This window comes from Monodon monoceros, unplaced genomic scaffold (assembly GCF_005190385.1).
Source record: "Monodon monoceros isolate NGI ecotype Baffin Bay Population unplaced genomic scaffold, NGI_Narwhal_1 Super_Scaffold_3, whole genome shotgun sequence".
NCBI lineage: Eukaryota > Metazoa > Chordata > Mammalia > Artiodactyla > Monodontidae > Monodon > Monodon monoceros.
The window spans coordinates 60,745,924-60,764,530 of NW_021703780.1; the positions used below are offsets into that span (position 1 = coordinate 60,745,924).

At 46.6% G+C, this 18,607-nt stretch overlaps 1 protein-coding gene across 1 annotated transcript in view; it reads right to left on the bottom strand.

The window, feature by feature from the left end:
* Nucleotides 1-6,715: 6,715 nt before the first annotated feature.
* The window catches only part of CDCP1 (CUB domain containing protein 1), a 54,906-nt gene continuing 43,014 nt past the window's right edge, over nt 6,716-18,607 (bottom strand). Inside the window, exons 5-9 of the mRNA XM_029244199.1 lie at nt 17,087-17,308; nt 15,647-16,027; nt 13,893-14,258; nt 11,767-11,854; nt 6,716-9,153 (exon numbers count right to left, since the gene is read on the bottom strand). Of these exons, the coding sequence (XP_029100032.1) occupies nt 8,721-9,153; nt 11,767-11,854; nt 13,893-14,258; nt 15,647-16,027; nt 17,087-17,308 (1,490 nt within the window). The 3' untranslated portion in view covers nt 6,716-8,720. The remainder of the gene's footprint in view (nt 9,154-11,766; nt 11,855-13,892; nt 14,259-15,646; nt 16,028-17,086; nt 17,309-18,607) is intronic.

Below are 18,607 nucleotides of genomic sequence, written 5' to 3' on the forward strand. Positions count from 1 at the left end.
TGAATACCACACAGTTGAGTGCTACCCACACTGAAATTCTTCATGAAGATCAAAGCAGAGTTGATGCCATGTTCAATTATTGCTCAACTCTTGGCAAGGATCTGAAGACAAATAGAAACATCTTGATCTATTTGTGCAAGAAGCCTGCTTGCAGCATCTGTAGCAAGTGTAAATTCTCATCTTAAAAACTGATGTCCCTGGCCTGGAGAAAATAGATCAATTTTTTTTTAACACCAAAGACAAAGGCTTTATTATCTCAAAAGGAGCTTGTTACACATGTTATTTAAGGAAAACATAATTGAAAATACTTCATCCTGGATATAGTGGACTGATTTGACACTAGACATTTTTTAAAAGGTATAAGGGGTTTTTAATCTTCATTATTGGAAGTACTTATGTTACCACTATTTCTCAAAGAGACTGTTATTTGCAGAAATATCACCAGGTTGCTTTTCAAGAGGAAGTGAGGAAGATTTAAATCCTGATTGGAAAGGATCACCTCTGAAGAACACATTTCCCAATTATCCTTCTATCAGCTGGCTCACTGGGTCTCAGGATACCAGCAGGGGCCTCCTGGGTGGTGCCTGCAACCAGTGATGGGGTTGGATGGGGGTGGCCTTGGGAGGAGGTTGGAGGGCAGGTTCACCCCCAACCCCCCAGGTGGAGGGTGGGGAAAGTGCTCAGCCTGCAGATAGCTCTGGTGACACTGCAGTTGGCAGGCTGCTAAGCAATTAGTGTCTCTTGAAAAGAAAGGGACCGACAACGGACTTGGCCCCTGCTGGTATCCTGAGACCCAGTGAGCCAGCCCAGGGTCCAAAGTACACATTGAATCCAAGTCTGAGCCATAATGGCTCTTTCACTCCCACAGGGCTATGGACTTGGATTTTGGCTAAAAATATTTTTTTCCTTTCAAAAGACTAAGTATCACAAAATGATTTTCTCTCCCTGAACTCCAAGGAGCCACCCAACCCCCTCCCAACCCTAGTTCCCGGGCTTAAGATCTGAGTGGATTCTAGTCCCTCCGGCCTGGATCCTGGAGAGGGCAGATCTGAACATCCTGGGCAATGAAGGGGCTGAAGTCTCTTCACCAGCTGATGCCGGGACTCCTCTTTCCAGATGGGCAAGGGGGGAGTTCCACACCTCCTCTCCCAGGACTGGTTGTCAACCCCCGGAGGACTTCTTGGCCTGGGAGTATCAGCATTGAGGAATGGAGTCCCCGAGGTGCTGTGGAAGAGCCTTCTAGGGTGTTTGAGCAGCTACCACACCTTCCAGTCTTTTCCAGCCTTTAGCCTCTCTGGGAGTAACCTGGTATCTCTGACCAGAGGGGCGTGAAATATGGCCAAACTGGTCTCACCACTGGCGGGTGGGGAGGGGAGAAGGGAGGCTTAAAATCTCTGAAAAACTGCACACACAGGAGGCTGAGAAGAGTTAAAACCACCAAAGAATCTTGAGTTTTGACAAGTTTTTTAAAAAGTTTTTGTTTTCATTTTATTTTAAAATAAGGTACATTTGCATGGTTCAAATTCAAAAGCTACAAAAGGGTATATGGGGAGGAAAAGTTTCCCAGTCACAGTTTCCTTCCATGAAGGCAAACACTGTCCACAGTTTCTGTTTAACAAGCTTTTTTTCAAACTTCTGTTTGAAACTTTTCAAATGCTTAGAGGCTATTTAGTGGCACTGACTTAGCTCTACATTGGAGAAGAAGTGATGAGTTTCTGACCACCTTTAAAGGAGTGGTACTGTTTGCCCAGCCTCTTGTCATTGAGGAAAGGTGTCCTTTGCGGGTCGGGGTGGAGCAGGGAGAAAAGATTGAACCGTTGCTACGGTTACTTCAGGCGATAGGGAATGCTGCACCCCTCACATGTGTTTGTTGGGGTCCGTCTCTGATCTGGGCGCCTGGTCAGGCAGGCCCAAAGACCCAGGGCTGCCTCAGACACAGGCAGCCAAATATCTTAACATACTGCAATAATGTTAGAAAATGAAACCCCGCAGTTCCCGGTTCCTTGGCTGTGGAGCCCACACGGCTCATGCTGTAATGCTTCTCCCAGGAACATCTCTTTCCAGGGCTGCACAAATGCTGTAGGATCATATGCCAGCTTGCTGGAGCTGACAGCTAAATGAATTTGGAGAGAACGAGGTGTACAGCATCTTTGAATTTGACACAATTAGCTAGAGAACTGTCAGCTCACAGGAAAAGACAACCAGCTTGCTGGAGATGAGACCAAGCCAGATGAGCAGACTATGGGTGATATTCTTTTCTCTTCAACGCAGATGTAATGAAGAGTGGCTACTAAATCCAGACATTTTCATATACATCATCTCTCCCCACCCTGGCCATCACCTTTGTTAAATAGGTATTAGGATTCACACTTTACGGTTGAGGAAATTTTGGTTCAGAGAAGTTAGGTTGCCTGTTAGGGTACACAGGTGGTGCTTCACAGCTGCCTCTTAGTAATTCTGAGGTCTCTTCAGTCTGGGGATAAATGTTACTACTCATGCTGCACTTATGTAAATGATTAGGCCCAATTTAATGAGACTATATTTTTCAAACAAAATATTCTTCGATTATCTTTGATAGAAATGGGGATAATTATAGAGAGAAATTCTATGTGTCAATAGAAAAAATATAGTGTATTCTTGTGGGTTGTCAAATTCTAGCCATGCCCACTGTCTCTGAGCTTTTTGACCTCTTGGTAAACTGGCTCCTAACATTTGTGCGTTTTAGTAATTAACATTTCCATTTTTCCTTTCCCCCTCCCAACTTGGTGTCACTGAGAACTAAAACCTGGCTGTCCAGATCCTTATTAGGACTGTCTAAAAAAAGGAGAAGGAGCAGCAGAAGGAGAAGAAACCCTGCAAAGTGCAGCTGGACACCTCTATGCTCTGCACTGAGGAATATCTGTGGCTGTGACGCTGATGTAGATGCTAGCACCAGACATTCAAATTGCAAACCAGGAAATTCGTTGGCTTGGCACTGCTATTCTCACTCCACCATCTAAAAATGTTTTGAGATGTGGCATATATATACAATGGAATATTACTCAGCCATAAAAAGAAACAAAATTGAGTTATTTGTAGTGAGATAGATGGACCTAGAGTCTGTAATACAGAGTGAAGTAAGTCAGAAAAACAAATACCATATGCTAACACATATATATGGAATCTAAAAAAAAAAAAGAATGGTTCTGAAGAAACTAGGGGCAGGACAGGAATAAAGACACAGACGTAGAGAATGGACTTGAGGACACGGGGAGGGGGAAGGGTAAGCTGGGATGAAGTGAGAGAGTGGCATGGACATATATACACTACCAAATGTAAAATAGATAGCTAGTGGGAAGCAGCCACATAGCACAGGGAAATCAGCTTGGTGCTTTGTGAGCACCTAGAGGGGTGGGATAGGGAGGGTGGGAGGGAGACACAAGAGAGAGGGGATATGGAGATATATGTATACGTATAGCTGATTCACTTTGTTATAAAGCAGAAACTAACACAACATTATAAAGCAATTATACTCCAAAAAAGATGTTAAAAAAAAGAAAAAAAGTTATGGAACGAGGCAGGAGAGTGGGGGAGGGGGGAGTTGGATGAAGGTGATCAAAAGGTACAAACTTCCAGTTATAAGATAAGTAAGTACTAGGGATGTAATGTACAGCACGACTAATATACTTAACACTGCTGTATGTTATATACAAAAGTTAAGAGAGTAAATCCTGAGTTCTCATCACAAGAAAAAAATTTTTTTTAATTTTGTATATATATGAAATGATGGATGTTCACTAAACTTATTGTGGTAACCATTTCATGATGTATGTCAGTCAAATCATTATGCTGTATACCTTAAACTAATACAGTGTTGTATGTTAATTATTATCTCAATAAAACTGGAAGATAAATAAATAAATAAATAAATGCATGCTTTGAGCCCAACATCTAGAAATCTTCTAACTACCTTCTGGACTCAAAACCTGAGGTTACAGTTTGTTCTAACCATTAGCCCTTTCCCCCCTTCATTTTCTATAGAAATGTCCCTCATTAAGTGCCTGATTGCTCACACTATATAGAGGCTTAACTTAAGTGGGCACCCTGCTCCCACCTGCAGTACCATTTCCTGAAATGAAACACAACTGTTTCACCAGAGTGACTTACTCCCACGTCTAAGAGACTGATTCAGTAAGATATGGGGCAATATACTTAGGTTTGCTCTTTTCCCCTTGTTCCATCTATGGTCCTTCCGCCTTTGTAGATCTCTTATTTCAATACTTCGAACCCAAATCTCTCTGCACAGCTGCCAATTCAACTTTTAATATATGAAACTTATTTATGTTTCAAATGGGAGAATGAGGGATTCAGAGTATCCCACCCCAAAATATGCAAGCCTGGTGTAAGGATCATTTTGAGCTGAAGGCAATTAAGAAGAAACGGACACAAGAAAAATTCTCTGTCCTCTCCCTCTCTACCGGGAAGGACAGTTTGATTCTTTAATCACCAGAGACAACTCTAGACTCTTAGCCCAGAGATGACAGCAGAGAAATCTATACAACACACCTTGCGAAAACCCGTATTTTCCATTAACTCCCCCCGTTTATTTACCTTTTCACAATTTGCCACTCACTCCTAGAAGCTCAAAGTACTTTTCCTTTGTCTTGTCACTTCTCTACAAATTTAATGCTCTTATGATGCAATATATGCATCCCCTTAAATCTGAGGCTCTGAGACTGACACACCCATAGGCTAGAATGGATGTGACACTGTGCCAGCTTCCAGGCCCAGGCCTTGAGGGACTAGCAGCTCTGACATCCTGATGCTGGGAACACTCGCCCTGGGAAGCGAGCCTCTGTGTTGTGAAGAAGCCCAGAAAGCCCTGTGGAGTGAGTGGTCCACATGATGAGGAATCAATGCTCCCAGCTGGCAGCCAGCAATAACTTGCCAGCTGTGTGATGCACCATTTTGAAAGTGGATTCTAGTTGAGCTGCTCCAGAAAGGCCACACGGAGCAGAGATAAGCCATCCCTGCTGATCCCTGCTCAACGTGGGTTTGTGGCAAAATATGTGATTGTTCTTAAGTCACTAAGGTCTGCTGTGGTTACACAGCAGCGCCCGGTCTCCTCCGTGTACTTGGGTCTCCCCTCCAAGTGCATGGCAGGTGGTGGGGACCTGCTTGGAGCTTCCCTCTCCCACTGCCTTTCTGGTGGCTGGTGACCTGCACTGGGTGTAGAGCAGTCAGTGGCAAGGGTGGCCTCTGTGGGGGTCAGGTATTGGGAGGGTCACACAGAGGGGGCTCAGGTTGCCTCAACAAGAACAGAACAAACTCTGGCCTCTCAGTCACTCATCGGCAGCCCGGAGTCCAGCTTGCTGGACCATAAACACATAGAGAAGATGGAATCTGCTGACCCCATGTTGAACCTGGGAAATGAGGGCCTCAGCTGAACAAGGGGACAGGTCGCCAAAGCATTTAAACAACCTGATGCCTTTTTTTCTGTATATTTGTTTATTTAAAAAAGTGTAGGAAATGAATAAAATGCTGCCTCAAAAGTATATACAACAAATAAATTATTTTGAGTTAAGCATTGCAGATCCACACAAATCAGTCCCAACCTTGACCCAGGTTATGTTCCATGGACTTATGCTTTTCCCCCTGGACTCTTCCTTGAGACGTCGCCCTCCCGTGCAAAATGACTGCAGCATTAACCAGTCCTGTCTGAGTCGGGCTTTGTCATAGGTACAGAGGATGGGCGCGAGGGCAGCCCGGCATCAGCAGACCCAGCGTGGAGGATACTGTGCTGGCACAAGCTAGGCTTCAACAAATGTGTTTGGTTTTCAGTGACCCTGAAATATTTTACAGAAGTGGGGCCTGGGCTTTAAAGGAAAGAGCCAGGGGTATGTCGGGCTGGCCCCTTCAAGGAGGCATGTCTTTGGAAAACATTAAATCCACCTGAGGTCTCAGGAAGACAGCAACTTGGCCTGGAGTTTTGAGCTCTCGGTTAAAAGAAAGTGGCCACGTGGTGCCCTTGTGAGTAAAGGTGGCGTGTGATGACAGCCATGCTTTAAGGGTGGGATTCAGAGCACTGACTGAGTGACTGTCAGAAGCAGCCAGGAGGTCAGAGAAGGCAGAGAATGGAGGGCCAGGGCCCCAACGATGATTTTAAATATTGATACAATTTCAGCAGAGGGAAGGAAGGCACAGCCCTCCTCTGGCCCTTCCTGGAGGGTGTTTGCCAGCATCTCAGGTCGACGCTGAGGGTCCCTGGGCAGAGCCAGCTTTTCAGAAGTAAAGGTGTCACTGTCAGCACTGAAGGCATAATTTAAAAAACCCCAACATACTCTTCCTCCTGGAAAGAGTTAAAAAAACCCCTGGAACACACCATTTAGGAGACTGCAAAACTCCTTTTCATGGAGGCAAAGTAGCAGGTGGACAAGCCTGGGCAGTGTATTTCCAAGGTGAAGTCACTGAACACGACGACCTGCATCTACTTTTCTTTTTTTTTTAAAGTTAATTCATTTTATTTTTTTAAAATTTATTTATTTTTGGCTGCATTGGGTCTTTGTTGCTGCGCGCGGGCTTTCTCTAGTTACGGCGAGCGGGGGCTACTCTTTGTTATGGTGAGCGGGCGTCTCATTGCAGTGGCTTCTCTTGTTGCGGAGCACGGGCTCTAGGGCGCGTAGGCTTCAGTAGTTGTGGCATGCGGGTTCAGTAGTTGTGGCTCGTGGGCTCTAGAGTGCAGGCTCAGTAGTTGTGGCGCTCGGGCTTAGTTGCTCTGTGGCATGTGGGATCCTCCTGGACCAGGGTTTGAACCCATGTACCCTGCATTGGCAGGCAGATTCTTTAACCACTGCGCCACCAGGGAAGCCCTACATCTACTTCTTAAAGGAGGTTTTGCCACAGAAGTATCGACCTGGGACTGTACTGACAAGCCATAACACAATCCTTCTCCTCCCAGATGAGAACAGGGGCCACAAAGGCAAATGCCCACAGGAGCTGGGCTGGTAATTAGTATAAATGAAGGATGTGGGCTGTGTGTAAAAGAAACTTTCCTGAAGCACCCATCAGCCTTAAGAATTGTCTTCTTATTTCATATGAGATATGAGTCTTGAACTTTCCATTTCATTATGAGAAGCAACTCTGCAGGGTGTTGACCAATAGCAGCAGACCCTCAGCCTCAGTGTGTGAGGTGACAGGGTTGGTGGGCCCTGTGGTGAACTGGTGAACCAGATGCCGCATCTAAAGATGAGCTGCGTTTCAACTCCAGCTGGTTGTTGCTCGGTGAGAATGTGAGCCGCAGCATGGCCAGACCTTCTGATCCAGAATTTTATGTAAACATTTTATAATTTTAAATGTTGGTGACTAACTCTTTAAGAAGATGCGCAGGCTACACAAAACACACCTGTAGGCTGGATCATTCTCCAGTCTCTCCTGCAGGGGCAGGAAAGGTGTGGTAGGCAGAATAATGGTCCATGTCCTAATCCCCAGCACCTGTGGATATGTTACCTTACAGGGCAGAAGGGACTTTTCAGTGTAATTAAAGATCTTGAGATGGGGAGATAATTCTGGATTATCCGGCCGGGCTTTATAAGTGAAAGGTCCTTGTCAGTAAAAGAGGGAAGCAAGAGTGTCACATTGCCACCATCTGAGGCAAGGAATGTGAGCAGCCTCTACAAACTGGAAAAGGCAAGGAGATGGATTCTCCCCTAGAGACTCCAGAAGGAGCACAGCTCTGCTGACACATGGATTTTAGCTCAGTGAAACCCATTTTGTGCTTCTGATCTCCAGAGCCCTGAGATAGGAAATTTGCGTTCTTTTAAGCCACCATGCTTGTGGTAATTTGTTGCAGTAGCATTAGGAAACTAATACAGGTGGCCACCCTTTGGTGTATCCTTCAATGTTTTTAGAGGATGAAAATACTCTCTAAATTTCTATTTAGATGCTAAAGTATTGCTGCAGCTGGGAGAGCCACACATGGCAATTCCATGAAATTTCTCTTACTTCTAGGTCAAAGGACAATGGGACTCAAGATGGATTTCTGTGGTAGGATAACCACACGCAGAGCAAGAGAACCAGCAAGTCTCTTATCAAAGCAGATGTGCGTCAGTACCCTCAAACACGCACACCCTTTTCTGGCTGGACAGACTGCAAATTATTCCCACCTCCCAGGGGACAAGCACATGTTTATCTAGTGGTCAGCAGAAGTCAAAACCCAGCCATCTAACCAGTTAGCGTGAGCTGTCACTACGTCAGGTGAAAAGAGCTGCATGGCTATACATTTGACTTCTTAAATACACAGGACCACCAAATAAATATAATAAAGCATACTGACATTTCCACCCAGGGGACCCCAGTGAGAGCACGGGTCTCCGTGGGCTCCTAGGGGTTGGCACTCTCAACCTGAAGAAGTCTAAATCCAAATCCAAATCCAAATCCAAATCCAGGGCTCACTGCATCCCTGTCCTGCGTGATTCAGCCTCTCCCCTCTCATTATGGACTGGTTACAACCCAACCTGAGTTTAGAAGGACTTTCACTGTGATGACTGTATCCAGATCACAATTCATCATTTTCAGTGTCTCAGCACTGGAATGAGTCCACTTGGAAATCAGAAGTTGGTGGCATCCAGAAAAACCTCCTGCTGTCCTTCCACAGAATTCCTCTTCTTCAGGATTTCTGGGTGGGAACCCTAAAGGGCATCTCAGTGCCCTGCTTTATGTCAAGTCTTAGGGGTGGGTCCAAGTTATTCCCCAGGCTCCATGGTCTCATAGGTTTCTAGCAAGGGAGGGTCTGTGTTCCCATTGCTTATATTCCTGTCGTTGGGGTAGGAGAAGGTGTACGGTTCGCTCTCAGACTCAGAAAGGAAGCCAGAGGATGGCTCATCTTTGGTCAACTTCGCAGTTGGAGCCCTGGAGCATATGCGGGGTGGGGAGGGAGGGCAGTCCCCTGTGGGGCCCTGGAAGGGCCGGTAGGTGTCCACCTTTGGCTGGAGGAAGGACCCTTTGGGATCCTGCAGCAGATGCCCATACACCATGGTGTCATCGATTTCGGCATACACGTGGGATTCGTTGTCCTTCCGTCTTTTCTGAAACGTTTTTGGCTGCATCGGCATCTGGGTATTGACGTTACCATTGTAGATACCTACAGCTGGGCCCTTGTTGATCTTCTTTTTCCTACTGAGGAAGGGAACAAGACAGGAGTCAGGAAGAAAACGATCTTAGAGGCTCACCAACTGTACATCCCTACTGGAATGAAGATCATTCAGGGTTCTGACTGGGTCTCCCCCAAGTCCCTCAAATAGCTTAGCGTTTGAAACTGAAACTGCTGTCCTCAGCGAACAGTTAGAAAGGGACCAGCTTCTGTCTCCAGTTTTTAAGGTGGAAACAGGAGCAGAGAGTGGTTTAGAGAGGGCACTGTTAACACCCTCTGTGCCTGAGTTTGCTTTGATACCTGCGTGGTATCCAAAGGTAGAGACATCTGACAACCTCTCTTTCCTAGCAGAGACAGGTGGTGTCCCAAACCAACCACATCAAGCACGGGCGTACCTAGGCCAACCTTCTATGACTCTCTGAGTTCTTTCCTGTAGCTAATGCTTCATCTCAGTTTTGCATGAGCACAAACTATGACCATCTAGTTTCTAAATGATAGCATACGACACTCAGGAAGGTTGTATCTTAGTTTTTAGCTGGAGTTGGGGACAGTAGGACTCAGCATCAGTAGAGGGATCCAGTCCCTTCAGCAGTAACCTCCAAAAGAGGAAAGAGCTACAAAGAAGACAGAAGTCAGGCTGGGGTGCCCGGGTTCCTCCCTAACACCATTAATGCTTGGTTTGTAATGTTCTTTGGTATTGGACATGGATGGGCATTTGCACTCCCTGCCTCGGAAAACAAAGCCTCGCCCTCCATCTCCACCAGTGAAAAGCAGGGGATGCTGACTTTTTAGCTGACCAGAGATTCAAATGGAGGACAGTAGCTCAATTAGCATAATGGACCACATAATGCATGGCTGGCGGTTCACTAATTGTGAACCTGTACTTTTCTGAGATAAAAATAAATCTAGTACATGTAGCTTGTAACACTGGGTTCCCTGGCCAGGATGACAGGCTGCAAGGCCTCCAGCCTGAAGTCTTGTAGCAATGCTCCGCCCATGTGCTCCTACAGCACCTTGCTTGTCCCCACCAAGCTCTTCTCACACTGTCCTGACACCGCCTCCTTATTTGCCTGCTTCTTTAGTCCCTCTGCCCCCATAGACGGCAGGAGAAAAGACTGTGTCTTGTGTATCCCCAGCACCTCTCCTGGTTCCTAGGGCCCAGGAGACCCTCAGGAAATACATGCTTAATGACCAAGTTCAACGGCACTGTCTGCCCTCCTTCTCATGGCAGGAACCCGTCCTCCCTCCCAACCCAACTTGGGGACAGACAAGCCTTATGCAAACCTGCCAGCCAGTGGCCTCCCCCACAGCAAGGCAGGAGCTGGTAATTCCCAGGCCGGGACTGGGGCACTTTAGGGATGGAGGCAAGTGCTGGCCCCTCCCCTCGTCCAATTCCCTCCTGATGAGGAACCTGGGGCCCAGTGTTAATGCCATGCTTTCCCATCTGGGTGGAACATACTGTGCACCCCAGACAGGAAAGTTTCCTGAGAGGAGTGATACAATGATGTTTCTTTAAAAGAAGTCCTTTTCCCTCATGCCAGATGTGTGCAATGACATTTCACAGAGAAGACGCCTCCCCCTGAACCTGCCAACCCACCCTCATCAGTAGAGACATTTCTGATCAGCAATTTCAATTGTTTGCTCATGGCCCCAGTTAATAAAAAAAATTTCTTTTTGGTTTTTTGCTAAGGGAAATAGCTTCCCCCCGTCCCCATGGCTTTAGTTAGAAATAGGAGCAGAACTGATGAAATCTGGCAGCAGCACGTACTCTGTCTAAAAAGGTCAGCACTTTCCTCTCATAAAACAGAAGCTGTTATCCTGAGGGGGTGGAAGGTGAGACTGAGTCAGTTAACTGGGTCTTCCTTCCTCTTGCCCACAGGGCTGGCTTTTTGATGCTTGTCTGGAGGCCAATAAACAAGCATAAAACAGACAGTTTGTTTAAGAAACTGGAGGAGAACAAGCTGGGCAGTGTGAGTGTGTTTTCCTCAAGGTGACAGGGGGAGCGGGTTCACAGGCCTGGTCTGGCAGGGTCTACGGGAGCGTTTTCCTGCCAAGATCACCCCTGTGAGGACCACAGTCTAATGAGCAGACAGTAAATGATTCACAGGGGACTTATGCTGAGGCAGCTGCGTAAAACTGCAGGCTAAAATGTCACCGCATGTGTATTTTTTTTCCTACTAGGTAGGGGATTTTTTCCCCCTCCAAGCATAATTCACATCCAGCAATATTATTTATTTTCCACTTCTCCTTTTTTTGGCCACGCCAGGTGGCTTGCAGGATCTTAGTTCCCCAAACAGGGATCCAACCCGCACCCTCGGCAGTGAAAGGTTGGAGTCCTAATTGCTGGACTGCCAGGGAATTCACCCCCTGCAATATTTATTTTTTTGGCCGCACTGCATAGCACGTGGGACCTTAGTTCCCCGACCAGGGATTGAACCGGCGCCCCCTGCACTGGAAGCACGGAGTCTTAACCACTGGACCGCTAGGGAAGTACCCGCCCTGGCAATATTATTTAACATTGATCTTTGCGGGGGAAAATGGAAAGCAAGGAAAAAAGTCAATGATTAATGACAGCTCTGGTCTGTGTGATGTAAGGAGGTGTCAGCTCAGGTGAAGACAGTTCGAGAAATTCCACCTACTTCTTTTTCACAAAGCAAATGATGAGTCCGAGGGCAAACAGCAGTAAGGTGCCACCTCCCACCACCGCGAGGATGATGACAGTCAGGTCTGTGAACAGAGACACAAGGGAGGAGAATGGGGAGACACTTGGTGTCAGGCTGGTGATGAGCTCCAGTAGACAGTCTTCAAAGATGGCTACCATCCATTCCTTCCCTCCTCGTACGCACATGCTGCTCCTCACTTTAAGGGGAATCTGTTTCCTTTCCTCTTGAATATGGGCTGTGCTGGTGTGGACCTAACCTTTTAGAAACCTGGCCGCTTCCTGCGCTTCCTGAGGAAAAGCCAGCCACCATGTAAGAAGTCTGACTATGCTGAGACCATGCTGTGAGGAAGCCCAAGTAGCCATGTGGAGACTCCATGAGGAAGACAAACCAAGGCTCCCAGCCTTGAAAGTGAGCAAAGGTGAACCATCCCAGCCCCCCTCTAGCTATTCAAGGCATCTGGCTGAGGCCCCTCATATCTTAGAGCAGAGATGAGCCACCTGCTGTGCTCCATCCAAATTCCTGACCCATGGAATTGTGAGCAAAAAAAAAATGGTTATTGTCTAAGCCACTAAATCTTGGAATAGTTTGTTATGCAGTGAAAGATAACTAAAACAAACTGGGGGACCTACCAGATCTATTCCAAAGGCTACTCCTGGCCTATCCCAGCTGTGCTCCCCTGATCGCCACAGCCCATGTTGGAGGAGAGAAGAGCAGGGGGTGTAGAAGAAAGCAGGGAGTCAAAAGTCAGAGGTGAAGGAGTTAAGGAGAGGGTTGTTTCATGTGTGCTGTCCTTCTCCTACAGTTGTACAAAGGAAAAAGAAAGTATATCAGAGAGAGAGCCCTGCACCAAACCAGGATTTAGGATTTCTGGCTTGTTCAATAAGAAAACAAAAGGTGAGACTGTGAGAAAATAGGACTAGAAATAAATGACAGAAAATGAATGTAAGAGAGGAAGAAAACTCAGGAGCTAATCTGAGAGTGTGGGCGAGCTTTTCACTTGTGGCTTCTGGTCCCTGTCGGTTCTCTTGCTGCTAACCACCTGTGTGGCCTTGGGTGGACACACAGTCTATCTGACCACCCAGAAGGGAAGGGGCTGGGGAAAAAAACCTCCGTGGTTCCAACATTCTGTGGTGCTCTGTGACTATCTTGGAATCAAGGGCTAACACGGCCCCACCACAGGTTGCCTGAAACTCTTCAGTGGATACTACCACTTTGGGCATAAAGGCAAAATCCTCATCATGGCTCTGAGGCCCACGACTGAGGGCATTCAAGGATTCTAATGTTTCACTGGACTAAATAAAAAATGCCAGCATCATGTATCTGTGTCACACTTTCCAGGTCCTCACAGTTTAATCACCAACACTGAATCCCCAGTGATAATTTTATGGGGTAGTTACAATCATCTATCCTCTGCAGAGGACGATCAGAGGAGTAAAGAGACTTCCCCTATGTCAGAAAGAGGTTAATAGTAGATTGACTACCAAAATGCCCTAATTCTTCCCCTGCCCTGACCCATGTCCTTTATTTACTGTGTGATCCTGCAGCTCCTCCCATCAAGAGATGGAGTCTACCTGTCCACCCCTTGAATCTGGGCTGACCAAACCAATGCTGTCAAAGGGACAGGGTATGAGTTCCTAACCTAAGCGTCAGGACACCTTGCATGCTTCCCGCAGCCTCTCTTGGATCTCTCTGCCTCTGCCATGAGAACAGGCCCCAGTTTGGAGGATAAGAGACCATGCTGAGGAGAGCCAAGGAATCCCAGTTATCACGGCTGATCTTGGCTGGGCCCCAGACATGTGAGAGTGCCCGGCCAAGACTGACAAAGTCCTCTAACCAACCTGCAGCTGCCCACAGGTGCTTGAGTGAATGAACCCTGACAAGCCCAGCTCAGAACTGCCCAGCCAACATGTGAGCAATAACAAATGGCTGTTTTTAAGCCACTGAGTTCTGGGGTGGTTTGTTATACAGTATTATTGACACAATAGCTGACTGATACATGGACAGCCAGGACTCAAATCCATGCTTTCTGACTTGCCTTCCAGTCTTGCTCCTGATCCCTCAGCTACCAACTGCTATCCACCACCACCCCCAAAAGACCTTACCCATGGTCCTTGGGGTAAGCGAGACCCAGAAAAGCAGGTCCAGCTGCTTCTTGCTCATGGGGCTGCAGTTGGAGATGTTGACCCAGAAGCTGTGATAGCGGAAGCTTGGCTTGGGCAGCACCTCCTCCTCCAGGCTGAAGATCTCCTCGGTGTGGGCCCGCTGCTCCTGGATGATCATGAACGCACGCCCTGTCTGGCAGACCACGCCCGTCCGCTCTTTGAGGAAGGTCAGGCAGGCCACCTGGTCTTGGGGCACGCTGATGTTCCAGGACATGGAGGTGAGGGATGGTAGGCCCTTGTCCCAGTTAGGGGTCCTCAGGTAGACCTTGCTTTTCGTGTCCAGGGTCACTGTGAAAATACCTTCCTCTGCAGGAAAAGGAAGAGAATCCACTCAGATGTTGTTTCACTCAATCAGGATGGAGAGAATAGGAGGGTGGAGGAGATGACGCTATACTGTCCAGACTACAGAGCTTCCTGCCATGATGGAGAGGCTCTGGATCTGCACTGGCTAAGAGTAGCCACAGCAGCATGTGTCTGTTGAATACTTGGAACGTGCTTGGTGTGACTGAAGACCTGAATTTTTAATTTTGTTTACTATTAATTTAAATTTAAATTGCCACGTGTGGCCAGTGGCTACAATATTGGTCAGCAAAGGAATAGAGTCTCAGATTAGGTTCTCGGGCCTTTTGAAAAAACCAACCAAACAACCAACCAAACAAACAAACACAAAACAGGCCAGTTTGCCAAACTGGTGGTTGTCTCAGCTTCCTTTCAGAAATGGCCTCAATGGAGCTAACATCTGTCCAACGCCCTGCTCCATGGTGGGACTGGTGTACACTGATTTCTATTTTGGAGATTTAGAGAACTTCAGGTTCTGGGAAGAATTCTTTCTGGTTGCAAAGTTGAAAGGGTCTCTGACATGTCAACTAATCCACTCCTTATCTTCAGGTGAGATAAAACCCCAACACTCCACACTGAGGATGGTGTGTCTTATTTTCAAAGACTCCCCAGAAGGAGTTTCTCTGGTAACCTTGGAGATACCAGGCAACTTGGAATGACCTTAATCTTACGGCCAGATTCATTTCCCTCCCACTCATGCCTCTGAGAACAAAATTACAGGGTAAACCTTGAATTAAGGTCTTGGTCAATTTAAAAATGAACTTAGCAACTTGTAGTGGTGACTGTGAATTTTAATATCAACAATGTAGAGTTCACCGTTGTGACCAATTTAAACCTCACTTGCTGCCTGAGAAGATGATACATTAGCCTCCCGGGAGGGGCCTGCTCCCCCATGCAGGAGAACGCTCTAGAGATTCATCTCTCTCCCAGTATTCCTTCCTCTGTGCCCTCCGAACTGCGTTCTGAATTGTCAAAGCAGAATCATAAAAATACCTGCGTAAGGATTTGTATGTTACCACTTCAAGAATCCAGGACTTGGGAATATTTGGTTAGTTCTCATTTATGCCCTGCCTGCTTCCAAAAAAGCCTCGAACCCGATTATTTGTTCTGCTGCCTACCAACCATCACCTCCCACTGTCAGACAGTCTTATTTCTAACTCCTGGAATTTTCCACACTAGGTTAATGGTAAAGTCAGGATTAGGACTCATCATCTTGTATAAGGAACAGCCCACTCAGCTATCCCTTCTCTTCAAATTGACAATTGAGACGATCAGAAAACCAAAATAAGATAAGTGTCCCCATAAGAAAGGCTAAGAGGGCGTCGAGATGGGGAGAGAGTGAAAGACCACCTTACCTTTAAAGTGGGGGACAAAGGACACGGTCAGGCTCTGCCTGGAGGCCTCTTGCTGGAAGCTGGGGGCAAAGGTACGGAGGGTCACCGAGACGTTCTGCTTCACCTGAATCTGCTCGATGGAGCCTCCAGAGCAGAAGGAGCCGAAGTAAAGGTCCTGGCCGGGAACGGCACTGGCCACGAGGTAGCTGAAGCTGGTGTTGCAAACCCTCTCGTGAGTGTGCTGCTGCAGCTTCTGGGCAGGCACCAGTGCCAGGCTGATGCTGTCTTTGGGCACCAGCAGCTTCCAGGAGAAGTCGTGCAGCTGCACAGGCAGCTGGAGGATGTACCACGGCACCTGGAGCGAGTAGGACTTCCTGTGGCAGTACCGGTGGTCCAGGCAGCCTATGAAAGAGGGGTTCGTGGTACCCAGGCTGGGAGGAAACCGGAAGTGCATCCTCTCCAGCTCTCAAGTCAGCCCGAGGCTTTCTTGCTTTTCCCTTTGGTCTCTCCTCTCCTGCTCTGTCCTGCGCTCCTGCCTCCTTGACGCTCCTTTCCTAGCTTCCCTCCTGCTCTTGCATTCTTACTCTCCACTAAACTGGCAGAACAACTTCTGGGGAGTATTCAGGGTTGAAATTTTCTCTTCTTGTTTGCTCAAGTTCTCAACTAAGACAACCTGTGTCTTAGATGCTAAGTGCCACGTGGGCAGGGTACAGGTTTTTCCCTTCACCCAGCCCTGCTGCCCAGTGTCCCTGCCTGTGGGGAGGCAGTTCGCCTAATAGTTAGAGCTGGGAGCAGAGTTGGGGAGATCTCAGCTGGCGTTTCAGCTCTGCCGCTTCCTAATGGGGTGGCCTCGGGCTGGTTGCTTTGCCTCTTGCGGCTTTAGCTACTGCCTCAGTGGAGACCCTAAGAGCATCCACATCAGAGATGATGGTGGCCCAGCAAGGAGGTGACTATTGGTTTTGCTGCCCTCCACTGATTAAACATTTCTATGTGACTAGCACATGTCGGGCATGGCTAGTAGCTAAAGGGATAAAAAATGGAAGAAGCCAAAGTTTTTGAGCTCAAGACTTGGTCTCATGCAACAGAAGACAAGTGAGCAGTGAGCGTGGAAGCAGGGGGCATGCGCATGGGGGAGGTTGGGGAAGGCTACGAGGATTTCACAGGAGGGAGACTGGAGGCTGGACAGAGGAGACGTGAGCATGGACACGGGGGATGCCACTTGCTTCTGAAAGATGCATGTTCCCACGGAGGCTGCTGGTCTCAAAGTGGGTGTGTCTCCACCTTGCTCTGTGCTTCTTGGTTGCCCTTGCTCACCCTCACTGCCAGGGGCATTTCTGATCATACTATTTACAAACCACCCAGTGGACCCCACTAAGACAGGGTGAGGGGGGAGAACTCCCACGGCGAGGGGGGAGAACTCCCACAGCCCGGGAGGAGCACACTGAAGGGGCAGGGGCGTACTTATGGTTTTCTCGGCGTTGATCCACAGGCGTGTCAGATCATCACAAAGGAAGGAGATCTTGTGTTTGGAGCCAGCTGTCAGGGTGAGGTTGGTGCTGCAGGTCCGAGAGTCCAGACACACGAAGCAGCCGGGGACAAATTTGCGGCTCAGTTTGCTGGGCCGTTGCTCGATGGTCAGCGACATGGCTTGCTCGTTACTCAAGTCAACCACGTAGGTTTTATCTGGAACCACAAGTAGAAAACAGGCATGAAGAATGGATCAGGATGAGCCCCGTGAGATGGCAAAAATGAGCACAAAATCTCTCATGGCTGGGGGACATTGGGAAATTTTTTTCTTATTAAGAAAACATTACGATAGCTTGAAACAAAATTTAAAAATAAAGTCAGTGGACTGCATTTTGTCCATCCTTATGTAACTGCTTTCATTTCTTCAAACTCATTTTAGTCCTTGTGCGTATGCATGCATATTTTCGCCTATTTAACAGTATGGTGTATATAAAATTTTATACTCAGATTTTACTTCATTATTTTATGCAGATACACTTATTTTACCATATAGTTTTCATATTCACTAAGCTTTTAAAATATTCATTAATCTTAGTCATCTAAGGGAGATTTAGCATCACCTATTTAAATATTCTCCCTCTATGAAGAGTAATTAACAACAGCTGGTATTAGTGCAGGGCTACAAGATTCACAGACAGGATGGAACCATAGCTATTATAATTTAATCTCTAATAAATGCTACATTTCAAATAAATGACAAAAAGATGAAGTATTCCATAGGCTGGGCCAGGAGAATGGTCTCTCCCATTAGTAAAAGAATAAAATTACACTAGTACTTCAAAGCAGTCACCAAAATAAAAACAAAGAGAATATCTTTATAAATGTGGAATAAACACAAATTATAAAAGCAAAAAAAATAAATAAATAAAGATTAAAATATCTTTCTGACTTAGGTACCATAAATAATGTTTAAAGGACAAGGGACACACTGGGAGAAAATATTTTCTACAGAGAATGATGGAGAAGTTCACAGTAAAGGAAATATAAATGTCCAAGTAGCCAAAATATGAAGTGTTGTTAATATCACTTGTAATACTACTTATAATCAGAGAAAAGCAAATTAAAAGAAAGTGTATGGTATAAAAATAAAAACCCTACACCCCTATAACCCAGCAGTGTGACATGCGTATATATGCCCTCATGTGTATGTCAGTGCTGTGACAGTGACTGGAGTAATACTGGAATAGTTAAACAGACCATGAAACTTTCACCAATGGAATATTACGCAGCAGTTAAAAAGAATGAGGGAGATCTAAATATACTGATATAAGAACCTCCAAGATATAGTATTAGGTAAAACAGCAAGTTGTAGAACCATATTTAGACTATGACACCATTTGATTATAAAGTCTCTATGTAAAATGAAATAGCGATTTCTACATGTACATACTTATGTATGTATGTACTTAATATTTAAGTGAAGAGAAAAAAGATTTGGAGAGAAATATAACAAAC